At 41.7% G+C, this 22,127-nt stretch overlaps 1 protein-coding gene across 2 annotated transcripts in view; it reads left to right on the top strand.

Annotated features, from left to right (window-relative positions):
* Positions 1-22,127, top strand: part of ZFR2 (zinc finger RNA binding protein 2) — a 137,170-nt gene that overhangs the window by 108,808 nt on the left and 6,235 nt on the right. For both annotated transcript variants that reach the window (XM_089687463.1, XM_089687464.1), the window contains exons 13-17: positions 451-631; positions 3,587-3,678; positions 14,150-14,245; positions 16,148-16,259; positions 18,216-18,313. In XM_089687463.1, the coding sequence (XP_089543589.1) occupies positions 451-631; positions 3,587-3,678; positions 14,150-14,245; positions 16,148-16,259; positions 18,216-18,313 (579 nt within the window). The remainder of the gene's footprint in view (positions 1-450; positions 632-3,586; positions 3,679-14,149; positions 14,246-16,147; positions 16,260-18,215; positions 18,314-22,127) is intronic.

The raw sequence follows: 22,127 nt of genomic DNA, 5'->3' as shown, positions 1-22,127 counted from the left end.
TAGCTGGGTGAAGTATAGCAACTGTACTATTTTGTTTGGATGCTGTACATGTACCTTGGTGTATTAATGTCATGGTCTTCACTTTGATATGTTTGCATATGTATAATAAAACTTTTCTTAACAAAAAAAAAAAGATTTAGCAACTCTTGGCAATAATCCTTGCTGACTATAAGCAACCTATCAAATATCAATGTTCAGTGGGTAGTAGAGCATTTGACAAATTATAGGATTGAAAGACTTACTTTTTTGGCTTGTGAAGAAGCCAAAGCACCATGGCCTAGGTAGTTTAGGCCTGGTCCAGAAGTAATATTTGTTTCCTTACTATTTTATTGTGTTTGCAAAAAAAAAATATTTAACTGTTGAACTTACGATTGTCTATTAGTAAACATTTTTTAGTCACAAGAATAGCTTGTTTATCCTTGTTACTTTTTTTTTTTTCTTTTTCTGCAGAAGTTATCCAAAAAGCAACATAGTGTAACCTATGACATGGAAGAGGCCCGCCTTGTGATTACGTTTGCTGATGAACCAAGGTTGCAGTTCACTGTGTTTCTTACCTGCAACCAAGTGGTTGCTAAAAATGGAGAAAAAAAGGAGGATGTAGAAACAGAAGATCTAGAGAAAAAAGAGAAAGGTGAACATTGGGGCGATTAAAGCTGAACTCTGGGCACAAAAACATTCACATATATACACTTTATTGCCAAAAGTATTGGGACACCCCTCCAAATCATTGGATTCACGTGTTCCAATTACCTCCATGGCCACAGGTGTATAAAATCAAGCACCTAGGCGTTCAGACTGCTTCTACAAACATTTGTGAAATGGGTTGCTCTTAGGAGCTCCGTGAATTCAACCATGGTACAGTGATTCGTTGCCATCTATGCTATAAGTCCATCCATGAAATTTTCTTGCTACAGTCAACTGTTCATGGTATTATAACACAGTGGATAAATGTAAACAAAAGGTTACAGTGTTGCAAAAAAGCAACTACAGGTTTGCAAGGGTACATGCACACAAACTATTCTAGCCAATTTTTATGCCTAAATTGCCCTGTGCTTTATAATGCCTGGGGAGCTGCACATCTTGCATAGAGTCTGCCATTCAGGCACATGACTGCACTAACTAAATAAAAACAGGAGGATTAAGATTCAATCTATAATAGTAATATACACTGTGTGCGCAATTATTAGGCAAGCGAGTATTTTGACCAAATCATCGTTTTTATATATATATATATATATATATATTTTTTTTAATTCATTTATTACAGGTACTTATATGGCGCCGTTTATTTACGCAGTGCTTTCCACATATATATTGTACATTCCCATCAGTCCCTAACCCTCAAGGGGTGTACAATCTAAAATCCCTAACTTACATTCATACATACACATACTAGGGCCAATTTAAACAGCATCCAGTTAATCTACCAGCATGTCTTTGGAGTGTGGGAGGAAACCAGAGTACCCGGAGGAAACCCACGCAGGCACGGGGAGAACATGCGAGCTCCAGGCAGGTGGCGCTGTGGTTGGGATTAAAAACAACCCTACTACTGCCAGGCGGAAGTGCTAACCATTTAGCCACTGTGCTGCCCCATTTAGCCACTGTGCTGCCCCTATTGTCCAACACCAAGCTGTATAAATTTGAATGCTTATTGGATTTAAGTATATTAGGTGATGTGTATTTTTGTAATGAGGGAGGGTGTGGCTTAAGGAAACCAACACCCTATATCAAGGTGTGGATAATTATTAGGCAGCTTCTTTATTTTACCAAAATGGGCCAAAAAAGAGACGTAACAGACTCTGAACAGTCAAAAATTGTAAAACGTCTTTCAGAGGGATGCAGCACTCTTGAATTTGCTAAGATATTGGGGCGTGATCACACAACCATCAAACTTATTTTTGCACATAGTCAACAGAGTTACAAGAAACATTAAGAAAAAAAGAAGCAAATTAACTGCCAAACGGACGGATCTGTCTGTTTTTGACGTACCCGATCGGACCGTCAGTGTGAAAGGGGCCTAATAGTTGTCTAATAATTGTGCACCCAGATCCTTCTCCACCATTGATTCCCCCAGTTGTACTACCCCTAGTATGTATGATGCATGCATATTCTTAGCCCCCAAATTTACATTAATCAACATTAAACTTCATCCTGTAAGGACGTTATTCCACTGCACAGCTTGGTGTCATCTGCAAAGATTGAAATGGGATTTTTAATCCCAGACTCTATATTGTTTATAAATATATTAAAAAGTAAGGGTCCCAACACTGAACCTTGGGGTACACCACTGACAACTCTAGACCATTCACCACTAACGACCCTAGACCATTCAGAGTATGAATCATTAACCACTACTCTCTGAATTCGGTCTTTTAGCCAGTTTTTATCTATTTACATACGGATTTTTCCAAGCCTGTATACTTTACCTTACACATTAGCTGTGTGTGGGGAACTGTCAAACGATTTTGAAAAATCCAAGTATACCACATCCACCGCCACCCTTCTGTCCAAGGTTTTACTCACCTCATAAAAAGAAATCAGATTTGTTTGACAACTTCTGTTTTCCATGAATCCATGCTGTCTATTGCTTAAAATATTTTTTTCAAGCAAGAACTCATTTCTGTGGTCTTTTATTAAACTCTCCAGTATCTTCCCAACTATAGAAGTTAAACTAACAGGTCTATAATTACTTGGTAAAGATTTCTATCCCTTTTTAAATATAGGCACCACATTGGCCTTACTCCAGTCCAGTGGTACTATGCTGGTCATTAACTGCTTTACTGCCGCCCTATAGCAGAAATAGCATGCCTGCCCTACCCGCATTGCCATTCGTGGCTTTTGGCTGTCAATCACCGGGTCCCAGCCAGTGATTACTCGCCAGCACCGGGTGATTGCCACGTAATAACGACAAGGGGAGAGAACTGTATGTAAACAATACAGTTCTCTCCCCTGTCAGCTTCAGCACACTGCTTTGTATGGCTCTGCTATTCAGAGCCATACAAAGCAGTGTACTTACAGTGGAAAGCACAGAGACAGCCCCCTAGTAAAACACACACAGCGCATAGTTAACCCTTTGATCGCCCAGATGTTAACCCCTGCCTGCCCAGTGCCATTAGTATAGTGTCAGTGCTTTCGTTTAGCACTGATCACTGTATTGGTGTCACTGGAGATGTCAGCGACGCCACATCAGTTCCCACCAGTGTCAGAATGCCCACCACTGTCCCACTATAAGTTGCTGATCGCCGCCATTACTAGTATGTGTGTATCTCATCAGCGGCACGTAATCAAGAAAGTTGCGCCACTGTCCTGCCTCCATGTCATTTATATAGTCCACTTTTACATTTGACAAAGTTATGCATTCAAGGCACTAATATACAAATAGTATTAGGGTCACTTAATTCAATTTAGATCCAATCAGCTAGGCCTTTCCACCACATAATTCTTGGTACATTTAGATTGTAACTTGGCCAACTTCAATCACCACAAACACTATACACAACTGATAAGGTAGATGAAAGTTGAAAAAAAAAAGTTGAAAACAACTTTTAAGAAAGTTAAGGTTTGACTTCTAATTTTTTTGTACCAGATGCTTGTACAACATCTGATGAAAACAATTTTCTTAGCGAAGAGAAATGCAAGGAGTCTCTAGCTCGTCTTCATCAGGCTCAGTGGTTTCAGGTAAAGCATATTTGTACTATTCTAAATTTAATTTTTTTCTGTACACTTTTGCATAGGTTTTACAGTCCATCTAACTCATAAAGTAATATATTGCAGCTTGCATTTTTGCTACACAGAATAAAATATCATTTTATTTTGCTCCCATTAAGAACATTCAGAATAATTATCTGGATCAAAAAATTGCTTTAGCCTTCAGTAGTTGTAAGTTTTTCGGGGTTTTTTTGCACTGACATATACCTCGTCCACTTATACTGTAAAGAGCAGTTTTTTAACTGATGGGAAATCATTAATTTTTCCATCACTAACTCATATTCCCTACTCCTAACAGTTTTCTATACATTTTACATACACTTTTTTTAAAAAAAGCTAAGGTAATGCCTGGTACACACGGGGAGTTTTATATCGCTCAACCCAGCGAGCTGAACGAAAAAAAACTGAGGTTGCTGTGCGCAAATCTATACTGCTGAGCTTATGTGTTCACCCTCCGGCAGAACGCACTGATCAGTGCTCACAGCCATGGGCTGCAAGCACTGATTGGATGCTGGTTTTTCCAGCATTCCCATTCAATAAAAGACGGTTGTTTAGAACAGCTTCTCTTGGACAGTCGCACACACGGGCCGAATGTCGGCCAGTTTCATTTGAACTGGATGATATTTGGCCCGTGTGTACCAGCCTTGAGGCTTGTCTTTTGCCACTTTGAGGCCTGCAAAGACAAAAATCGTAATTATAATTCTTTTCATGGGAGTTGATTTACTAAAACTGGAGAGTGCATAATCTGGCGCAGCTGTGAATGTTAGCAAATCAGCTTCTAACTTTAAATTTTTCAGTTAGGCTTTGGCAATAAAACCTGGAAGCTGACTGGTTTCTATGCAGAGCTGCACCAGATTTTACACGCTCCAGTTTTAGTAAATCCTAGTGTGTTAGCTAGAGATTAGTTTTAGTAAGCAACTGCTGTATGTAGAATGTTCCTTTAAATTACCGATTCTCTAAAATCAGCCTCGTAAACTTTTATTGATGAGAGTACCTGTGTCCTATAATCTCAGTTTTTATAAAGCTCTTCATTCTTTGTAAGGTTTAAATTTTCTTTGTTTTTTTACACGGACATATTCTGTAGGCAATATATTGTATTCTAGTGATCTGTTGAAATATTAGAATCCATTTAAATTCAGCAAAATTATTACTTTTGGAGAGAATAAGTAGGGCCTTATACTTGGCTGCACGGGGTGCACAGTTATTCCATACATCCATGCAGGCAGTCCCATTCATGTCAGTTGGAACACAGTGTCTGCACGAACACAGTTGCTGCTACCAGTTTGACTGCCCCCTTGTGGGTGCACAGCCCTAAACGCAGACAGCGTGCATTCGGGAACCTGCACCCACATAGATGTCAGGTTATTAGCAGCAGCTCTGTTCATGCAGTTGCTGCATCCCAATTGACATAAATAAGGTTGCCTACGTGGGGATGCATGGCACACCTGTGCATCCCTGTGCAGGAAAACATAACCCTTGCACAGGTGTACACTGAACATAAAACCATGTAAATGAGGCCTGAAGGTGAGATGTGGCAGTTTAGAAAATTTCCAGAAATGACTTATGTTAAGATACATTCAAACCTTTATAGCTAAACTCCAGGCAAATGGCTAAATGCAAGAAAATGACAAAGACAGCACTGTAGCAAAAATACTGTTTTTTCAAAAAATATAAATATATGGTAAAAATATATATAATAATCCATGATAATCATCGGTGCTAACCGCCCACACAGGCACCCTGAAATGCCACCTGAAACCTATCCACCCACTACTATCCCCATCTCCCCCCTCCCTCAACGTAAGCTACGCCACTGCTCAACCACTTCATCTTTCCGATAACCCATGATAAATTATGGTGCAAGACATGCATAGAAAAAGGGGGGGGGGGGATGAGACCCTAAAAAAAAAGTGTACATCAATAAAAATACCGATCTCACAATGCTGCCCTCAGATAGAATACCGGTACCCAAGGAAGACGGGAAAGAGGCCGGCGAGAGGGGCAAGGGGACAGACCCAGCGCGGATACAGGTGACACAAGATCAGCCATGGGGCTGTAGAGCACCAAAAAGACCCTCGTATAAAATGAGGAGTGAAAACTGTCAGACTCTACCAAAAGACTAGTGGTCTACTGACAAGACAGCCTATAACAAGCAAAAAGATAGGCTTCCCCTCTGTAGTACTGGACCATCCACAATCTGGGACTGTATTAGGACTTCCACGGTGGTTAATATAGAGGAATGCATCAAATCATAGTGTATTATCCTTTAAAAAAACATTTTATTCATAAAAGTAATGCACTCACATATACTCTGTATATAAAAACGCTTTGTTCACAAAATGTGTCCTCCAGATCTTTTCTTATGGTAAAAAACCTAAAATTGCCAGCTGGTGTCAATATGGTACCATCGAGCGTCGTAGCGTCAGAGCCTCTCCCCTACGCGTTACGTCAGGGGGAAATGATTTGATCCATTCCTCTATATTAACCACCGTGGAAAGGAAGAGTATTATTTGAGTGGAGAAGGACCGCAAAAGGCAAGATATTATCTCATCCATACTCTGGCCCATTTAAAGGGACACAAGCGTTATATGACCTTACTTAACGGTTTGGTCATATACTTGAGGTGAGAGCACAACCGGTGGGGGAGCACGTCCATGAAAGTTTTTTTGCACAAAACATTTTATTTCAGAAGCACGGGTTATTATATTTTTAAAGTGAACTATGCAAGTTTGAAGAAATCTTATTATGGACTTTCCTGATAATTATATGGACACTGTTATTGGAAATTGACACTGGTTTAATATATTTTTTATTTATCTTTATTTTTATTCACTTTTATTCATCATATTTCATTTAATTGTTTATTTATGGTGGTATGCAATATAAGGCTGGCCATACATTATACAATTATCTTCCAATTTTCTGCCCAATTTTCTTTAGATTTACCTTCAACTGTGTAGTGCAAGGGCCTGCCTAATTGGATACAACTGAAAGTGTTTAGGTTTGTCCTACTATTATATGGTTTTTGGTAAATCTAAACCAAAAATCTCCAGATAATTGTATAATGTATGGCCAGCCTAAGTAATAGTAATTGGATGTATAATTTCAAGTGAAGCATGGCACATTAAGGTGTATTATTGATTTAGCACACTAGTATGAGTATGTGTCAGGTGCAGTTAATTCACAATTAGCACTTAAGTAGGCTTCAATACTCACATAGCAGCTCACAAGCCTTTACCTTAATAAATATGAGAGCTGTTTTACCTACCAAAGGATTTCAATTTCTGTTCATTTAGTTCTGATATTTACACAGTTCTGCCACTTAGCACAGCCTTGTCTGGCGAGGCAGAAGACCTGATTTTCTTTGCTGCAGTTATGTAAAGCTTTCTGGTTCTATCCTCATATCAGCATGTTCCTTGTTAGAGAATGAGCACTGCAGCTCAACCACTAGGCTCCTTGTGCTGCTTCTCCCTCTCCCAGTCTGAACTCTGCTGTACAGAGATTGCAAGGCTGATACCACATGAAATCTATGATCGTAAAATACTTTCTTTTAAAATTGGCTGCATATACACTGCTCAAAAAGATTAAAGGAACACTTTGAAAACACATCAGATCTCAATGGGGAAAAAAATTCTCATGCTGGATATCTATACTGACATGGACTGGGTAATGTGTGAGGAACATAAGGATGCCCCATCATTTGATAGAAATGAAAATGATCAACCTACAGAGTACTGAATTCAAAGACACCCTGAAAATCAAAGCGAATAAAATGATGCTGCTGGCTAGTCCATTTTGTTGAAATTTCATTGCAGCAACTCAAAATGGTACTCAGTAGTTTGTATGACCCCCACGTGCTTTGTATGCATGCCTGACAACGTTTGGGTATGCTTCTAATGAGACGACAGATGGTGTCCTGGAGTATTTCCTCCCAGATCTGGACCAGGGCATCACTGAGCCCCTGGATAGTCTGAAGTGCAACCTGGCGGCAGCGGATGGACCAAAACATGATATCCCAGAGGTGTTCTATTGGATTTAGGTCAGACGAGCATGGGGGCAATTCAATAATATCAATTCCTTCATCCTCCATGAACTGGCTGCATGCTCTTGCCACATGAGGCTGGGCATTGTTGTGCACCAGGAGGAACCCAGGACCCACTACACCAGTGTAGGGTCTGACGATGGGTCCAAGGATTTCATCCCAATACCTAATGGCAGTCAGGGTGCCATTGTCTAGCTTGTAGAGGTCTGTGCGCCCCTCCATGGATATGCCTCCCCAGACCATCACTGACACACCACCAAAACTGTCATGCTGAACGATGTTACAGGCAGCATAACGTTCTCTCCACGGCTTCTCCAGACGCTTTCACGTCTGTCACATGTGCTCAGGTTGAGCCTGCTCTCAGCCTGTGCAACCTCTGTAGGGTCCAGGTATTGTCTCATGCTACCAGTAGTGACAACAAAATGTCAGTGGCCTCCACCTATAAAACCATTCCTGTTTTGGGGATCGTCTCATTGTTGCCCATCTAGTGCACCTGTTGTTAATTTCATTTACACCAAAGCAGCTGAAAGTGATCAACATCCTCCTAAATTGACCAGATCAATATGCCAGGAGTTTAATTGACTTGATGCTATACTCTGATTAAAAAGTGTTCCTTTAATTTTTTTGAGCAGTGTATTTGTGTTTTATATCTGCAGTTCAGATTTAGGTAATAGAGCTGGTGCCCATGTATCTGTAATTCTTGATTCCCATCTCTGTTGGGCTCTGTTAGCATTGTACTTCAGTTGTAGAAGTTTACCAAAGATGCAACGGTATTAACCACTTCAGCTCTCACTCCTATATAACTCATATGGATCAGAGCAATTCCAAAGTTCAGTACCTCTGCAAAAAATTTTTTAAATGTGTCTTTTTTCTATTTTGACAGGTTGTTAAATTTAAAATGAATAATATTACTGTAGATAAAGTGTACCTTGTATTCTGTATTTGATCTAATTTATAATGCTAAAATTGTATTTGCATGTATGTATTGGTACAAAGCTTTGCAAAGTTATTACAAATGAAATAAAGGCCCTTTTCTTTATCATACATCATGGGACACAGAGCAAGCTATATTCATTACTATCTGGGTTATGCGCCACCTATAGGTGAATGGACACTGGTGGACCAAAACAGACAAGAACTCCTCCCCTATATAACCCCTCCTACACCGGAAGTAGTGCAGTCTTTTACCAGTGTCTGGAAGGTGATGGTCAATGAAGTTCTGTTCTCTTTGAGAATGTGGTTTGGTCCCAAAAATGGTTCTTATAAAGATCAAGGGACTGGTTAAGCAGATCCATTTGGATGGCTGTACTCTAAAATAAATGGTACACTAGCCTCCTATGGAAGATGGAGGACTCAACAAGGTTTTGCCTGTAATGCGGCCCTTTTGGCTCCAGACCCTGCATTATGGATCCCTGTGCATTTTTGTTAAAGGTCCAAGGCAGTGTTCTGGCAAGGTGCTATACAGGTTCAAGGGAGTAGACCCCAAAAAACATAGGGGAACTGGATCCTTGAAGGTCTTTTAAGTGGCAAGACCCACCATGATGGGTGAAGATTGGGTGTCTATTAGCAGAGCCCCTGTGATGGGATTGGTAAGTTTGCCCTTTTCTTTTTTCTATTTAAAAAAATTAAGAAAGAGAAAAGAAACAAGCATGGACAGAGGGGTGTATATTTTAATACCTTCATTTCCGAGGGCAAAATAAAAGATTTTATGCAAAGCACCACTACTACCTATGCAGCCAAGCAGGGCCAGGTATCCACAATGTGTCCTTTTCATGTTTGCCACTAGAGGGCATCGGGAGCACGGTATAGGTACTGGCTACTGTCTGTGTGTTCCTAGCTGGTTTTATTTTGATTTGTGGGGAACTCCTGTCATTGGGGTAACCATTTTCTAGTTGTTTCAGCTGTGGTCAGTAGGCGTCCAGGCCTGCCCACTGGATCGTGGGACACTCGCAGGAGCGCACATGCATCTTTCCAAGCTTGAGTGTGCACGTACGCCGTGCATGCTTAGTAGCAGTTTTGCTCGCAAACGTGCTTGGCGCAGTAGCTTTTTATTCGTAGGCACGCACAGTGGGCATTCAAGTGGCATGCTGTGCATGCACAATACCGGCCAGCTTACTTAAGTGGATAGTTTTTTACACATGGGGCTCCTGTGAGGCGGCTGGAAGGAACACAGAGTAGGCTATTCTTTTGAGCACGTGAGTCCTTGTTTGGGTATGGTCACAGTTGGCAGTTTGGCTTGCTCCTGCTGTAGTACTGCATCTTTTGGCGGTGTAGGCTGTGATAGCTGCTATATGCTGGATTACAGCCTTGCATGGTGGGGTGCTGTACTGGTGGAATAATGAGGGTTTTTTTTTATCACAAGCCCCAGTTGCATTATTGTAAATTCAATTAAGAGTAATATCTTCTAGAAAGCGGAGTGGGGAAACCACAGCAGGACGGGGCACGTGTGCACCATCATCAGGTCCTGAAGATCCTATTCTGAGTTCCACTGTATTGACTTTCCCTGAAAGACCAGAGGCGACTGAGCAATCGAAGCCACTTTGCTTGTCTGTTATTGTGGCTACTACCAATGTGTCTGCTTCAGCATATGTTACTAAGGATGATTTAGCATCTGCCTTGGCTGGATTGGAGAATAAAATGGCTGGCATGATTTCCTCTGTTATGCAGGGATGGAAGAAATGTGAAAGATCCCCCTACCCTGATCCTCCTGTTTTGAAGCAGGAATGGGTATAGGATATGGAGGAAGGTCGCTGTTAAGCTGGAGAAAGGTCCTGCTTCAGGGAAGTCAGTACTTGAGGAGGACCAAGTGTTGCTAACCTCTCAGTCCCAGAGATTGTTGGTTCAGTCCCTTACGGAAACGGTCCGCTCTGGATTGAGATTGCTTCCATTGGAAGCTTCTGAGGCCTCCTACTCCTCCTTGAGTTCGATGCAGCCTCTGCAGAATGCTCAAGCCTTTCCATTGCATCCACTCTTATAGCAGGTAGTACATGCTGACTGGGGTCACCTGCGTAGATTATTTGCTCCTCCCAAGAGGTTTTCCGTGCTGTATCCGATGGAGGAAACATTTGTTAAAAAATGGAGCATGCTGGCGGTTGCCGTGCCCAAGTGTTCAGTGATCTGGCAAATAATTTGGAATCATTACTGAAGGCTTCTTTTGCTCTTGCTGAGTCTGCCGCACAACCTGCGATGGCGGCAGTTAGCGTATGTCAATCCAAGAAGGATCGTGTTAAGAATCTTCCTGGTCAGGGAGAGGATTCTGCTGAGGAGGTGACTGGATTTCCCCCTACCTATACTGCAGGTTTCACAATTGGCTCTTCTTTCAGTACACATGCGCAGGATCTTGAAAAGCTGGTCAGTGAAATTACTGTGTAAAAATTAACTGTTTGGATTCCCCTTTCATGGTGAGCGCCTGTTTGATGGGTTCATGTACTCCTGCTGTGCTACAGCCTCAGTTGCCAGGCAGTTTCGGCGCCCAGAGGCATCTGGATCTAGAGCAAGCCTGAAGGGCAAAGGAAACCATGGGTTCAGAAATCAGCTAAGGCTGGCCCTAAGCTCTCTTTATGAAGGGTGCGGGGGAGACTTTTGTCGTTTTCAAGTGCCCGGGAAAAGGTGACTCAGGAAAAGTGGGTTATTTCCACGATTTCTGAGGGGTACAGACTAGAGTTCTGGGTTCTTCCCCCTTCCGGGTTTTTAAAGTCTAATGTACCCAGAAACCAACTGCAGAGAAATTTTTTATTTCAAGCACTCGAACGATTGCTGTCCCAAGGGGTAATTGTGGGGCCTATACTAGATCTCAAGGCTCTGAACCAATTTCTGTTTGTTCTTTTCTGCAGTTTGCAGTAGAAGGTAATCCTTTTCAATTTGTGGTTCTGCACTTCGGGCTTGCTACAACCCCTCGTGTTTTCGCAAAAGTTCTGGCTCCAGTATTGGGCCTACTAAAAGCCCAGGGAATATTGGTACTAGGATATCTGGATGACCTATTTCTCAGGGAACAGTTTGTTCTGAGCTTAAAGCAAAATGTGGCTCATACAGTACATGTTGTAGAACACTTAGGCTGGATCCTAAACTTCTAGGGTTTCGGCCTTAGAGCCAGTTCAAAGTCTGGAATATTTGGGGTCGGTCCTGGTTATGGTGCAGGCGAAAGTCTTCCTGCCCCCAGGAAATGCCATGCTCTGAAAGATCAGGTGCTGAGGAGAAAAAGATATCCATCTATATATGCCTCTGCATGAGGTTGTTGGAGAAGATGGTATCGACATTTGAGGCAGTTCCCTATGCACAGTTCCACTCCAGACCATTGCAGAGAAACATTCTGTCTGTCTGGAAAAAGAAGTTCCAAGCTTTGGATTGTCACATGTCTCTGTTCCCCAGGGTAAGGCAGAGTCTGAATTGGTGGTTGGTGGCTTGCACTCTGGAAATAGGGAAGATTTCTCTTCCGGTTGTAAGATAGCAACCACGGATGCTAGTCTTTTTGGCTGGGAGGCTGTTCTGGAGGGAGCCACAGTCCAAGGGAAGTGGGCTCGGCCAGAGAAGAGTCTGCCCATCAATATCCTGGAGCTTCAGGCGGTTCGCTTTGCTCTGAAGTTTTGGGCGATCAGGTTACATGTATATCCGGTCATCATCCAGTCTGATAACGCAACGGTCGTGGCTTATATCCACCACCAAGGAGGCACCAGCAGCCGGATGGCCCAGGAGGAGGTGAATCACATCTAGCTTGGGCTTGGCTTCATCTGCCGTTTCTTTCAGCAGTTTACATTCTGGCGGTAGAGACCTGGCAGGTTGATTCTCCATCACCTGCAGTTGGTTCTAGTAGAGTGGACCCTACACCCTGAGATATTCACAGAAATTGCTAGCGTTGGAGTACCACGAACGTAGGTCTGTTGGAATCCAAGTTCAAAAACAAGGTGTACAAGTTCATGTCCAGAGCAAGGGCAAGCATTCAGGGTGGATGCTCTGGTGACTTCTTGAGATCAGTTCTCCTTAATTCATGCCTTCCCTTCTATTCAGCTCCTGCCATGCCTTTTGTGCAGGATCCAAGAGGAGGTAACACCTGTGATCTTGATGGCTCTGGCCTGGCCCAGGATGGATTGGTACGCAGATATAGTAAAACTAGCTGTGGATGGTCCATGGGCCCTTCCAGTCCTGGCAGACCTACTGTCTCAGGGCCCAGGACCCTGCTTTATGGTCACTAAATTTGACAATGTGACTATTGAAGCCAGGATCTTGAGGGACCGAGGGGTCTCGGGTCCAGTTTTTTCTACACTGTTGAATGCTAGGAAGCCGGTTTCCAAGAACATCTATTACAGAGTCTGGAAGTCTTACATTTCATGGTGTGAGACCAAAGGATGGCATCCCAGGAAATATGTGATTGGAAGGATTCTCTATTTTCTCCACTCAAGTGTGTAAATGAGGTTGGCCTTGGGCACCATAAAGGTCAGATTTCAGCTTTGTCTGTATTCTTTCAAAGGCCAATTGCTTTGCACTCCCTGGTTCGAGCCTTTGTACAGGGTGTCATTCGTACAGTCCCTGCTGTCAGGCTACCCTTGTGCCCTTGTGATTTAAATTTGTCGTTGGCCTCGTGAAGTCTTCTCTTGATAGTAATAGATTTTGACAATTATATGCCCACCTCCTGGAGAGTGTCCTTCGCTTGTCTGGATGTTGGGTTTTTCTTTACCATAGAGAGGATCCTGCGATCATCCACCACTGTTGTCTTCTGTGTGGACGTCCATGCCTTTTTATGTTGCTGAGCTCACCAGTGCGTTCTTTCCTCAGAATGTACCAAACTGTTGATTTGGCCACTCCTAATGTTGCTGCTATCTCTCTGATGGATTTGTTTCATTTTTGAAGCCTTACAATGGCCTGTTTCACTTGCATGGACAGCTCCTTTGAACGCATGATGTAGGTTCACAGCAATAGATTCCAAATGCAAATACCACACTTAGAATCAACTCCAGACCTTTTACCTGCTTAATTGATGAAGAAATAACGAAGTAGTAGCCCACACCTGGCCATGAAACAGCTTTTGATTTAATTGTCCAATTATTTTTGGTCCCTTGAAAAAAGGGGGATGGCTATTCTTAAGAGCTGTAATTCCTAAACCCTTCCTCCAATTTGGTTGTACATACCTTCAAATTAAACCTGAGAGTGTGCACTTTCATCCCATATCCATTATATAACATTATATAACTATAGCGAATATGTTTTGGTAAATACCTGAAAAAATCTAAAATTGTGCCTGTGTCCAAATATATATGGGCCTGTAAGTATGTGTGTGTGTGTCCAGAAGTGGTTAATCTTTTACAATATAAATAACAGATATACTCTCCATTTTAAAAGGTAAATAAAGTATTTGTGAAAATTTCATAATAAATTAATTACTGTTTTCTAATACATCTTTTCCAGTCTCATGCAAGTGATTTGCAGTCTTGTGTTATTGTTATTCGCATTTTTCGTGACTTGCGTCAGAGAGTGTCGGCATGGACAGCTCTTTCTGATTGGGTAAGGGACAATGGGATTTTAAATACATTGCGAGTGTGTGTTTCTGGATGACTAGGAAAATTATTTTGTCAATATTTGTTTTAGTTTTAAATAAACATGGGGGGAAATGGAGTTGTTACTTATACTGTCCAGTTTGATTTGTTTAATTTTCCCATATAACTCCTAGATTGTAAGCTTGAAAGAGCAGGGCCCTTGACCCCCTCATGTTTTGTTTTGTTACTGCATTGTCTCATGTACTGTCCCCCACTATAATGTACAGCGCTGAGCAAACCTTTTAGCGCTATATAAATACTGTATAATAATAATAATATAACATAATATATAGCCTGATTAGTCACTGTGGGCAACAACTCTCACAAGAGTCCTAATGCCCCACCCCACCCCCGAATTAACAAGAAAAGAATTTACAGTATGCAAAAAAGCATTTGTTCAGAAAAAATACTAAATGCTAAGTTCACCCAAAACTGATTTTTGAGGGTGTGCATACAAGTTGATTTATTGGGTCCTTGCATTTATTTTGGGATTCCCATGATATTGCCAACAGTTTTGGTTCTGCCTTTGCTTCTGCTGTTTAAAAGGTTCCCTTTCTTTCGGTGCTCTTCTCATGTGAAATAAATACATTCTGCTGCCACAGGGAGACTCAATTGCTATGACAGCAGGCAGTAGGAAAGCTACAACCATAGAAATAAGGGGACTGCCATAACTTCTTATCATATGAATATGATTTGCCTGGCTGTACCTGACTTCCATACTTTCTGAACTTTTGAGGTTTAAAATATAGGAGCTGCCATTCATAGCTTCATTAAAAGTAAACAGGCCTATGACCAGTATAGTCTCAAAACCAAAAAATGCATAGTTAGTCTGGCTGAAAAAAAACAAAAGTACATCTAGTTCAACCAAAAAAAAAAAAATTATAATCCTCTATCCACAGTTGATCCAGAAGAAGGCAAAAAAAAAACCAGCAAAGCATATTCAAATTTGCTCCTCCAGGGAAAAAAAATCCTTCCTGATCCCCCGAGAGGCAAATGGATATTCCCTGGATCAACTTTACCTATAAATGTTAGTATCCAGTTATAGTCTGTGTATCTAGGAAAGAATCCAGGCCTTTTTTAAAGCAATCTAGTGAGCTGGCCAGAACAAACTCTTGAGGGAGTCTATTCCACATTTTCACAGCTCTTACTGTGAAGAAACCTTTCCGTATTTGGAGATTAAACCTCTTTTCCTCTAGACGTAAAGAGTACCCCCTTGTCCTTTGTGATGACCTCAGGGTGAATAACTCTACACAGAGTTCACTATATGAACCACTGATGTATTTATACAGGTTGATCATATCCCCCATCCCCTTAATCTCTTCATCTCAAGAGAAAATAAATTCAATTCATTTAATCTTTCCTCATAGCTGAGTCCCTCTAGTAGCATCCTGCATACTTGCTGCATATTGCTATGTATGGAAGCCCAAATTCTGTCAACAATTTTGAACAAAATAAAGATTTCCTTGTTGCTAGAATTCTGGGAACCCCAGCTGCTGTAACCTGTGAGGTAGCACACCAGATGCTTCCAATTTTGTGTGCTGTGTGGATTGTATGGATGCGTATGTCTAGGCAAAACTTATTTTTAGTTTTGGATAAATTGGTGAAGGTTTGGTACTATGTCAAGTTTTTATTGGTGTCTGTGTTCCCATTAGAATTCACTCTTTTTGTTCTTTTGACCAATGTCACCAAAGAAAGAAAGAAAGTTCGGTGAAATCCAAAATGTTGGAGTTGTCTCCAAGAGGTACAAGGACACCAAAAAATAACCTGTAGTATAAATTCACTCGATTCATTTTACACGTTGGATGTCATTGCTGTGTAATGTATCTTCTCAAGCGCATTGTTAATCAAGCCTTTTCTGTAATTCTTTTAGGCTTTGGAATTATTAGTCCAGAAGGCTTTGAATTCATCGTCCACGTCACTTTCGCCCGCAGAAGCCACACGAAGAGTACTGGAATGTATTGCTTCTGGAGTTCTCCTTTCTGGTTAGTCTTTGAACCTTGATTTTAGTTGGGTAGTTATAAACTTTTCTGCATTACATACTTACTGTATTCTAAATTGTAATATTCAAAATTGATTGCTTTATCCCCTTGGTAACAACACTAACTTAGAGAGAAAAGATCTTTATTTAAACTGTATTAAGGAGGCTTCGTAGCAGCCCATTCATTTTCAGCTAATCCCCTTCCGGGTTTGGAATCTTTGCCCATATTGATTCCCCATATAGAGATGATGTTACTCCTGTGCTTGCCCGAGAGTTTATTCATCCCTGTAGATGCTGAAAATGTACACCGACCTGCACATGCACAGCTCAGTGTATAGCATGAAGAGGATTGTGAACAGACAGGTAGGAGTAGTATGACATAGTAAGTCTCTTCTGCTATAAAAATTCATATTTTCAAATTTTATTTAAAGTTTCACTTTAAGCCAGTGGAAGCTAAGCTTGGTCCTTGTTCAAAATGTTGCATGAAGTGGACTGGCTTATCTGCGCTCATCAGACTTCATCAGTAACATGAAAGTAGTCTGTTTACTTTGTAGAAAATGACTGGTTCTCTCATGAATCACTTAGAAGTCTCTGGCAGCATAGTTTATTTTTAAATGGCAGCTGATATAAAGATTATATGAGTGTAATACATGTGTGTAAAAGCAATGTTTAGACGTGAATGCAGATTTCAAGTGGAAGATGAGACTAATATGAACTATTCTTAAAAGTGTTCCCTCCCCCCTCCTACAGATCTGTGTTCTTACCTGTTATTAAGGTAAGTACACACATTTTTTTTTAATGCAGGATAGATAGAAAAGGGGGGGGGGGAGTTAGTATTAGCCTTTACTGCCACTTTAACTTTGATGTTTAACCGGTTCCTGCTCGGCCTATAGATAATTGATGGCTGGGCAGAACGTACATCATTCTGGGTGGACGCCTTATGACGTCCTCCCCTGAACGCTCCTCATGGCAATGCTGCAGCATGATCTTTTACCCACTGTGTCCACTGGACAAAGCAGATGACCGATCAGTGTACCATGTGATCACTGTGACCAGTCACAGCTGATCACATGACAATTGTGATCATTCATGCTATCCATTGTGTTTATTCATGCTATCCATTGTGTACTATTGTGTTGATCTCTGTGATTGGTCACAGTGATCATCATTATTACAAAATTGCAATAATTTTTTTTGCATTCTGTCACTAGTCAGTGTCCCTGATCACCACTACACCAGTTATATGATGAGGCTATACTGCACTGGTCACAGTATGTGAAAAAAGAAAAAAAATGGGAGAAAAATTTTTTTTTTTAACTTTTTTTACATTTCTTAATTTTCCAAAAAATTGTGACAAAACATTACATATAAAAACTCGGTATGTCTTTTGAAGTATCTACCAGGGGCGGACTGACCATTTGGAAACTCGGGCACTGCTCGAGGGCCCGGGGTCAGTAGGGGGCCCCATGAGATGCCCCTGTTACCTTTTTCGTAGGCTTTTTTGAGTTTGGGCAAGGACACAGGGGCTCCATGATCCGCTATTGCCCGGGAGCCCCATGAGTTGTCAGTCCGCCCCTGGTGTCTACTTTGCAAAAAGGGGTCATATGGGGAATATTTGTACTGTCCTGGAGTTTTCGGGTTTCAGGAAATACATGCAGTACATATAATCCATTTTCAGATATATGTATATATATATACCATAATTTGTAGACTATAACTTTTCTACAGACTTTATTATGCAAAAAAAAACCAATGGTGATTAAATACCACCAAAAGAAAGCTCTATTTGTGTGAAAAAAATGATAAACATTTAATATAGATACAGTGTTGCATGACCACACAATTGTTATTTAATTGACAGCACTAAAAGCTGAAAATTGGGCTGGGCAGGAAGGGGGGTGAATGTACCTGGTATTGAGGTGGTTAAATACTTTTTCATCTGCTTGTATAATTATTTTAGATGGTCCAGGGCTTCAAGATCCTTGTCAGAAGGACACGTTTGATGTCTTAGAATCACTCACTAATCAAGAACGAGAAGACATCACTGCAAATGCACAGGTACTATACAGAAGTCTACAGAACTGATGTATTTGTTCAGTAATTGCTTTTTATGTGTGATATGGGTGTACCTTTCATGTACAAGCTTTCCAGTCAGTAGTATGCAATCAGGGGATTCGGTTTCATGTTATTACAGTAAAAGAGAAAACTGTAAAATAGTTCAAATTGCTCTGTCTTTGAGACATTTCTTTTAAAAAAAACAAGGTAGTTTTGCTTATCCTGTCAGGAAGATTGCATCTTAAAGCCAGGTTGTATTTAGTGAGCTAAATTAACTCAGTGTTGAGCTTCACAGATCATTCCTTTCTGCCCATGTTTCAGAATATACATGAAGTGTTGCTAATGACATGGCTTAAAAGAAGCCATTAATGAGAAGAAAGTAGAGGCTTCCACTGCGTTCTCCTTTCAAAATAATTTCTGTATCACTGACATAGAACAAATTTGGAGATGAGGAATTCTGACTTTTCTGACTAGTATTTTTATCAATGAATACAAGGCTTCCTTGGATTGATCAAGGTGGAGATTGTGATATCATCCGCTCTCCTATCCACTTCTGGACACAGCACCACTCACTGTATGTAGCTAATGCTGCTATAGTCTACACATCTTTCTATTATGGAAATAGTTTGGGCAAGCTTGGCCCATTGAGCTATTTAAAGTGAAAAACCTGCATTCATTAACCACTTGCCCACTGCCCTATAGTAGAACTACTGCTACATGGCGGCAGGACTGCACAAAATCACATATATATGTGATTTGCATTTCTAGGTAGGGGGTGCACTCACCACCCTACCCGCGCCGCTGTTGTTGGCTAGGGATGTCAATCACCGGGTCCTGGCCGGAGATTCCCCGCCGGCACCCGGAGATCGCCTTGTAGAACTGACAGGGGAGAGACCTGTGCATAAACATCACAGGTCTCTCTCCTGCCAGCATGTCCTTGCACAGCAGAGAAATACAAAGTAGCATGCCTCTGTAGTAAAACAGCATGCACAGTAAACCACACACAGCACACCATTAACACTTTGATCACCCAAATGTTAACCCCTTCCTGCCCAGTGTCATTAGTACAGTGTCAGTGGTTTTTATTAGCACTGATCACTATTTTAATGTCACTGGGGATGTCAGTTCCCGCCCAGTGTCAGAATGCTCTCTGCAGTCCCGCAGTCTTGCTATAAGTCACTAATCGCTACCATTACTAGTATAAAAAAAAAAAAAAAAAATCTAAATTCCAGTATATATACCACCATTTGTAGACGCTATAACTTTCACATAAACCAATTAATTTACACGTAATGGGATTTTTTTTTAGCAAAGACGTTGCATAATTCATTTTGGCCTAAATTTATGACTAGATTTGATGAAAAATTTTTATTGGATATGTTTTATAGCAAAAAGTCAAAAATATTGTTTTTTTTTTTCAAAATTGTCGGGTCTTTTTTTGTTTATAGAGCAAAAAAATGCAGAGATGATCAAATACAACCGAAAGAAAGCTCTATTTGTGGGGGAAAAGATATACATTTCATTTATGTACAGCGTTGCATGACCGTGCAATTTTCAGTTAAAGTAACACAGTGCAATATCGCAAAAAATGGCTTGGTCAGGAAGAGGGATAAATCCTTTGGAGGTCAAGTGGTTAATAGACACAGCTCTTCTATTCTTGACCATACAGTTATAGCACCACCTACAGGAGTAGGACACTAGGCCGAAAAAGAACACAACACTGCCTATGGCAAGTCCTAGCTGGTTTAAACCTCCTCTCAGCTATAGGCAAGCCAGATATTTCTGCCTAGTGTTTCATGAGTAAGGACCTGGTTTCCTGCTGGGACCTGTGGTTCCATAGATTTTTTTTTTCCTGGGATTTTTCCTGTCTGGCCAACAAGCGCACACAGTCCTTTAGCTACTCACTGGGTTGGCTGCGACAGCCCCACCCTGCCGTCTTGTCGAAGTCTGTGTCACAGTGTTTTCCCCTAGCTGACTCGAAGTGAAGGATCTGACATGGGACAGTATGCTCCACTGCATTGGTAAGTAGATGCACCCCTCCTCCCCGGATACTGTGTTGGGGGTTCCTTCTCCCCTCCTGGCCTTTTGTGGTGATTTTAATGCTACCTCCCTTAATTTAGGCTGCAGCTTTGTGGCCTTCTGGGCAGACTGTGACGCCCAGCATCTTTGGGCACTCGCTATTCTCTCCATCCAGTACCTGTTTTCTGCAGGGCATGGCTGTGCTGGGCGACCGGGGATGTCATCAAGGTCCCACCCTTCTGCTGGGATTAGCACTTCGCGCCCGTGGCCATCTTGGTGTACCCTGAACCAGCGGCCGTTTTGGCGATGTATGGTGCGCTATCCCTCTGTGGAAGCAGGTCACATCAGTACTGAGTCACACTTTTAAACACCTATGGCACGTGGGCAGTTCATTCCCCCTTTCTTCCCTGTTATGCCTTGTGGCGAATCCTAGCCATCATGGTCCTCACAATAGATTGGCATGTAAACCTCTGTGGTGAGCTCTGCCCAGGAGAAAATGAGAGGGTTGATCATATGATTCATCACCCCTGCCAACCGGCATGCCTAGCAAGCCATTTCTAAATGGGTGGTGCTCCTCCCTAGGGGTCTGGTGGGCCTGGTTTTCAGTACTGGTCCTTGTACTCAGAGGGCACCCCCTCTGCCACTGTTCCAGCACAGGAATAGGGGCTGGTGGCGGTGCTAGAAAGAAGTGGTTGTCCCCTTTTTGCCCATGAGCCAGCTCGTTCAGCTAAGGTTTTTTGTCCGCTGAAGGAATCTCCTTCCTTTCAGGATCCTGTGGACTGTAAGGCAGACTCGGATGCTCACAATATGTTTACCATCTGTGGCTTGGGTTGGCCCTGGCCCGGTGTTTTGTTAGGGTTTTGGGGTTGTGTTTGATATGTTCAAAGAAAGATCACACAAATGCTTACTTGTAATAAATGTTTTACTTATAATAAACAGATACAGATAAAGAAAAAGAAAATATAACAAGAATACTTAACTAAAGATGATGTTTCCGCCACAGGTCATTCCATTATATGGCGTGGCCAATGATCAGATTAGACGCATGCTTAAGACATGCTCTAGGTTGAGACAAATATTTCCAGTCTAGTTTTGCATTATATACTGGACTTGTGTGTAAGCAATCGTCAACCCACCCCCCATGCAGACAAAAAGGAGAGCAGTGGTCTGGCTTGGCTTGTCCAATTAATCACATCCTTTGTTATTTAAGGTAATCAGACCCTGTCCTTGTAGAGCCCTTTAACCAGGGCTTGGAGGCATTCTTAAACATTTTTGAGGCAAACATTAATAAGGAAAAAATAAGGAATAAAATATACAATTTCCCCATTACCCGGGTATCTCAGATGCTTCTTTAGTGGGCCAAGATGTTAGGACAAGGTTTGATATTAGAATAGATGTCCCCGGTGTATTCAGAAATGGTGGACATGTTGGGCCATGGCCTGAAGTACGCATTTTATGAATCTCTTGATGCAACTTTGCAGAAGAGGACACACATTATCATTTTATGGCATTCCCCTTCAGCTTGGCCTCTGCTCCTCTATTTTTTTACCAAGTTTGTCAAGGGATTGCCGTAATTGGTCACCTAGACAGCCTGCTCTTGCAAGCAGGGGATCACTCTGCGCTTATGGATTACGTGGATATCATGATGCGCATTCTGCAGGACTTTGGATAGGTCCTGCATCTCAAGGAGTCTGCCTAAACCCTGACTAGGAGACTGAAATATCTGGGTCTCATCCGTGACTTGGTGCAGGCCAATGTATTCTTCCCGATGGACTGTGGACACTTGTACTGAGGTCCA

The sequence above is a fragment of the Staurois parvus genome, unplaced genomic scaffold (genome assembly GCF_062004578.1).
Source record: "Staurois parvus isolate SC_StPar_1 unplaced genomic scaffold, SC_StPar_1.0 ptg000425l, whole genome shotgun sequence".
Classification (NCBI taxonomy): domain Eukaryota; kingdom Metazoa; phylum Chordata; class Amphibia; order Anura; family Ranidae; genus Staurois; species Staurois parvus.
The sequence above is the reverse complement of the archived record's forward strand: the minus strand, read 5'-3'. Positions and strand labels throughout refer to the sequence as shown.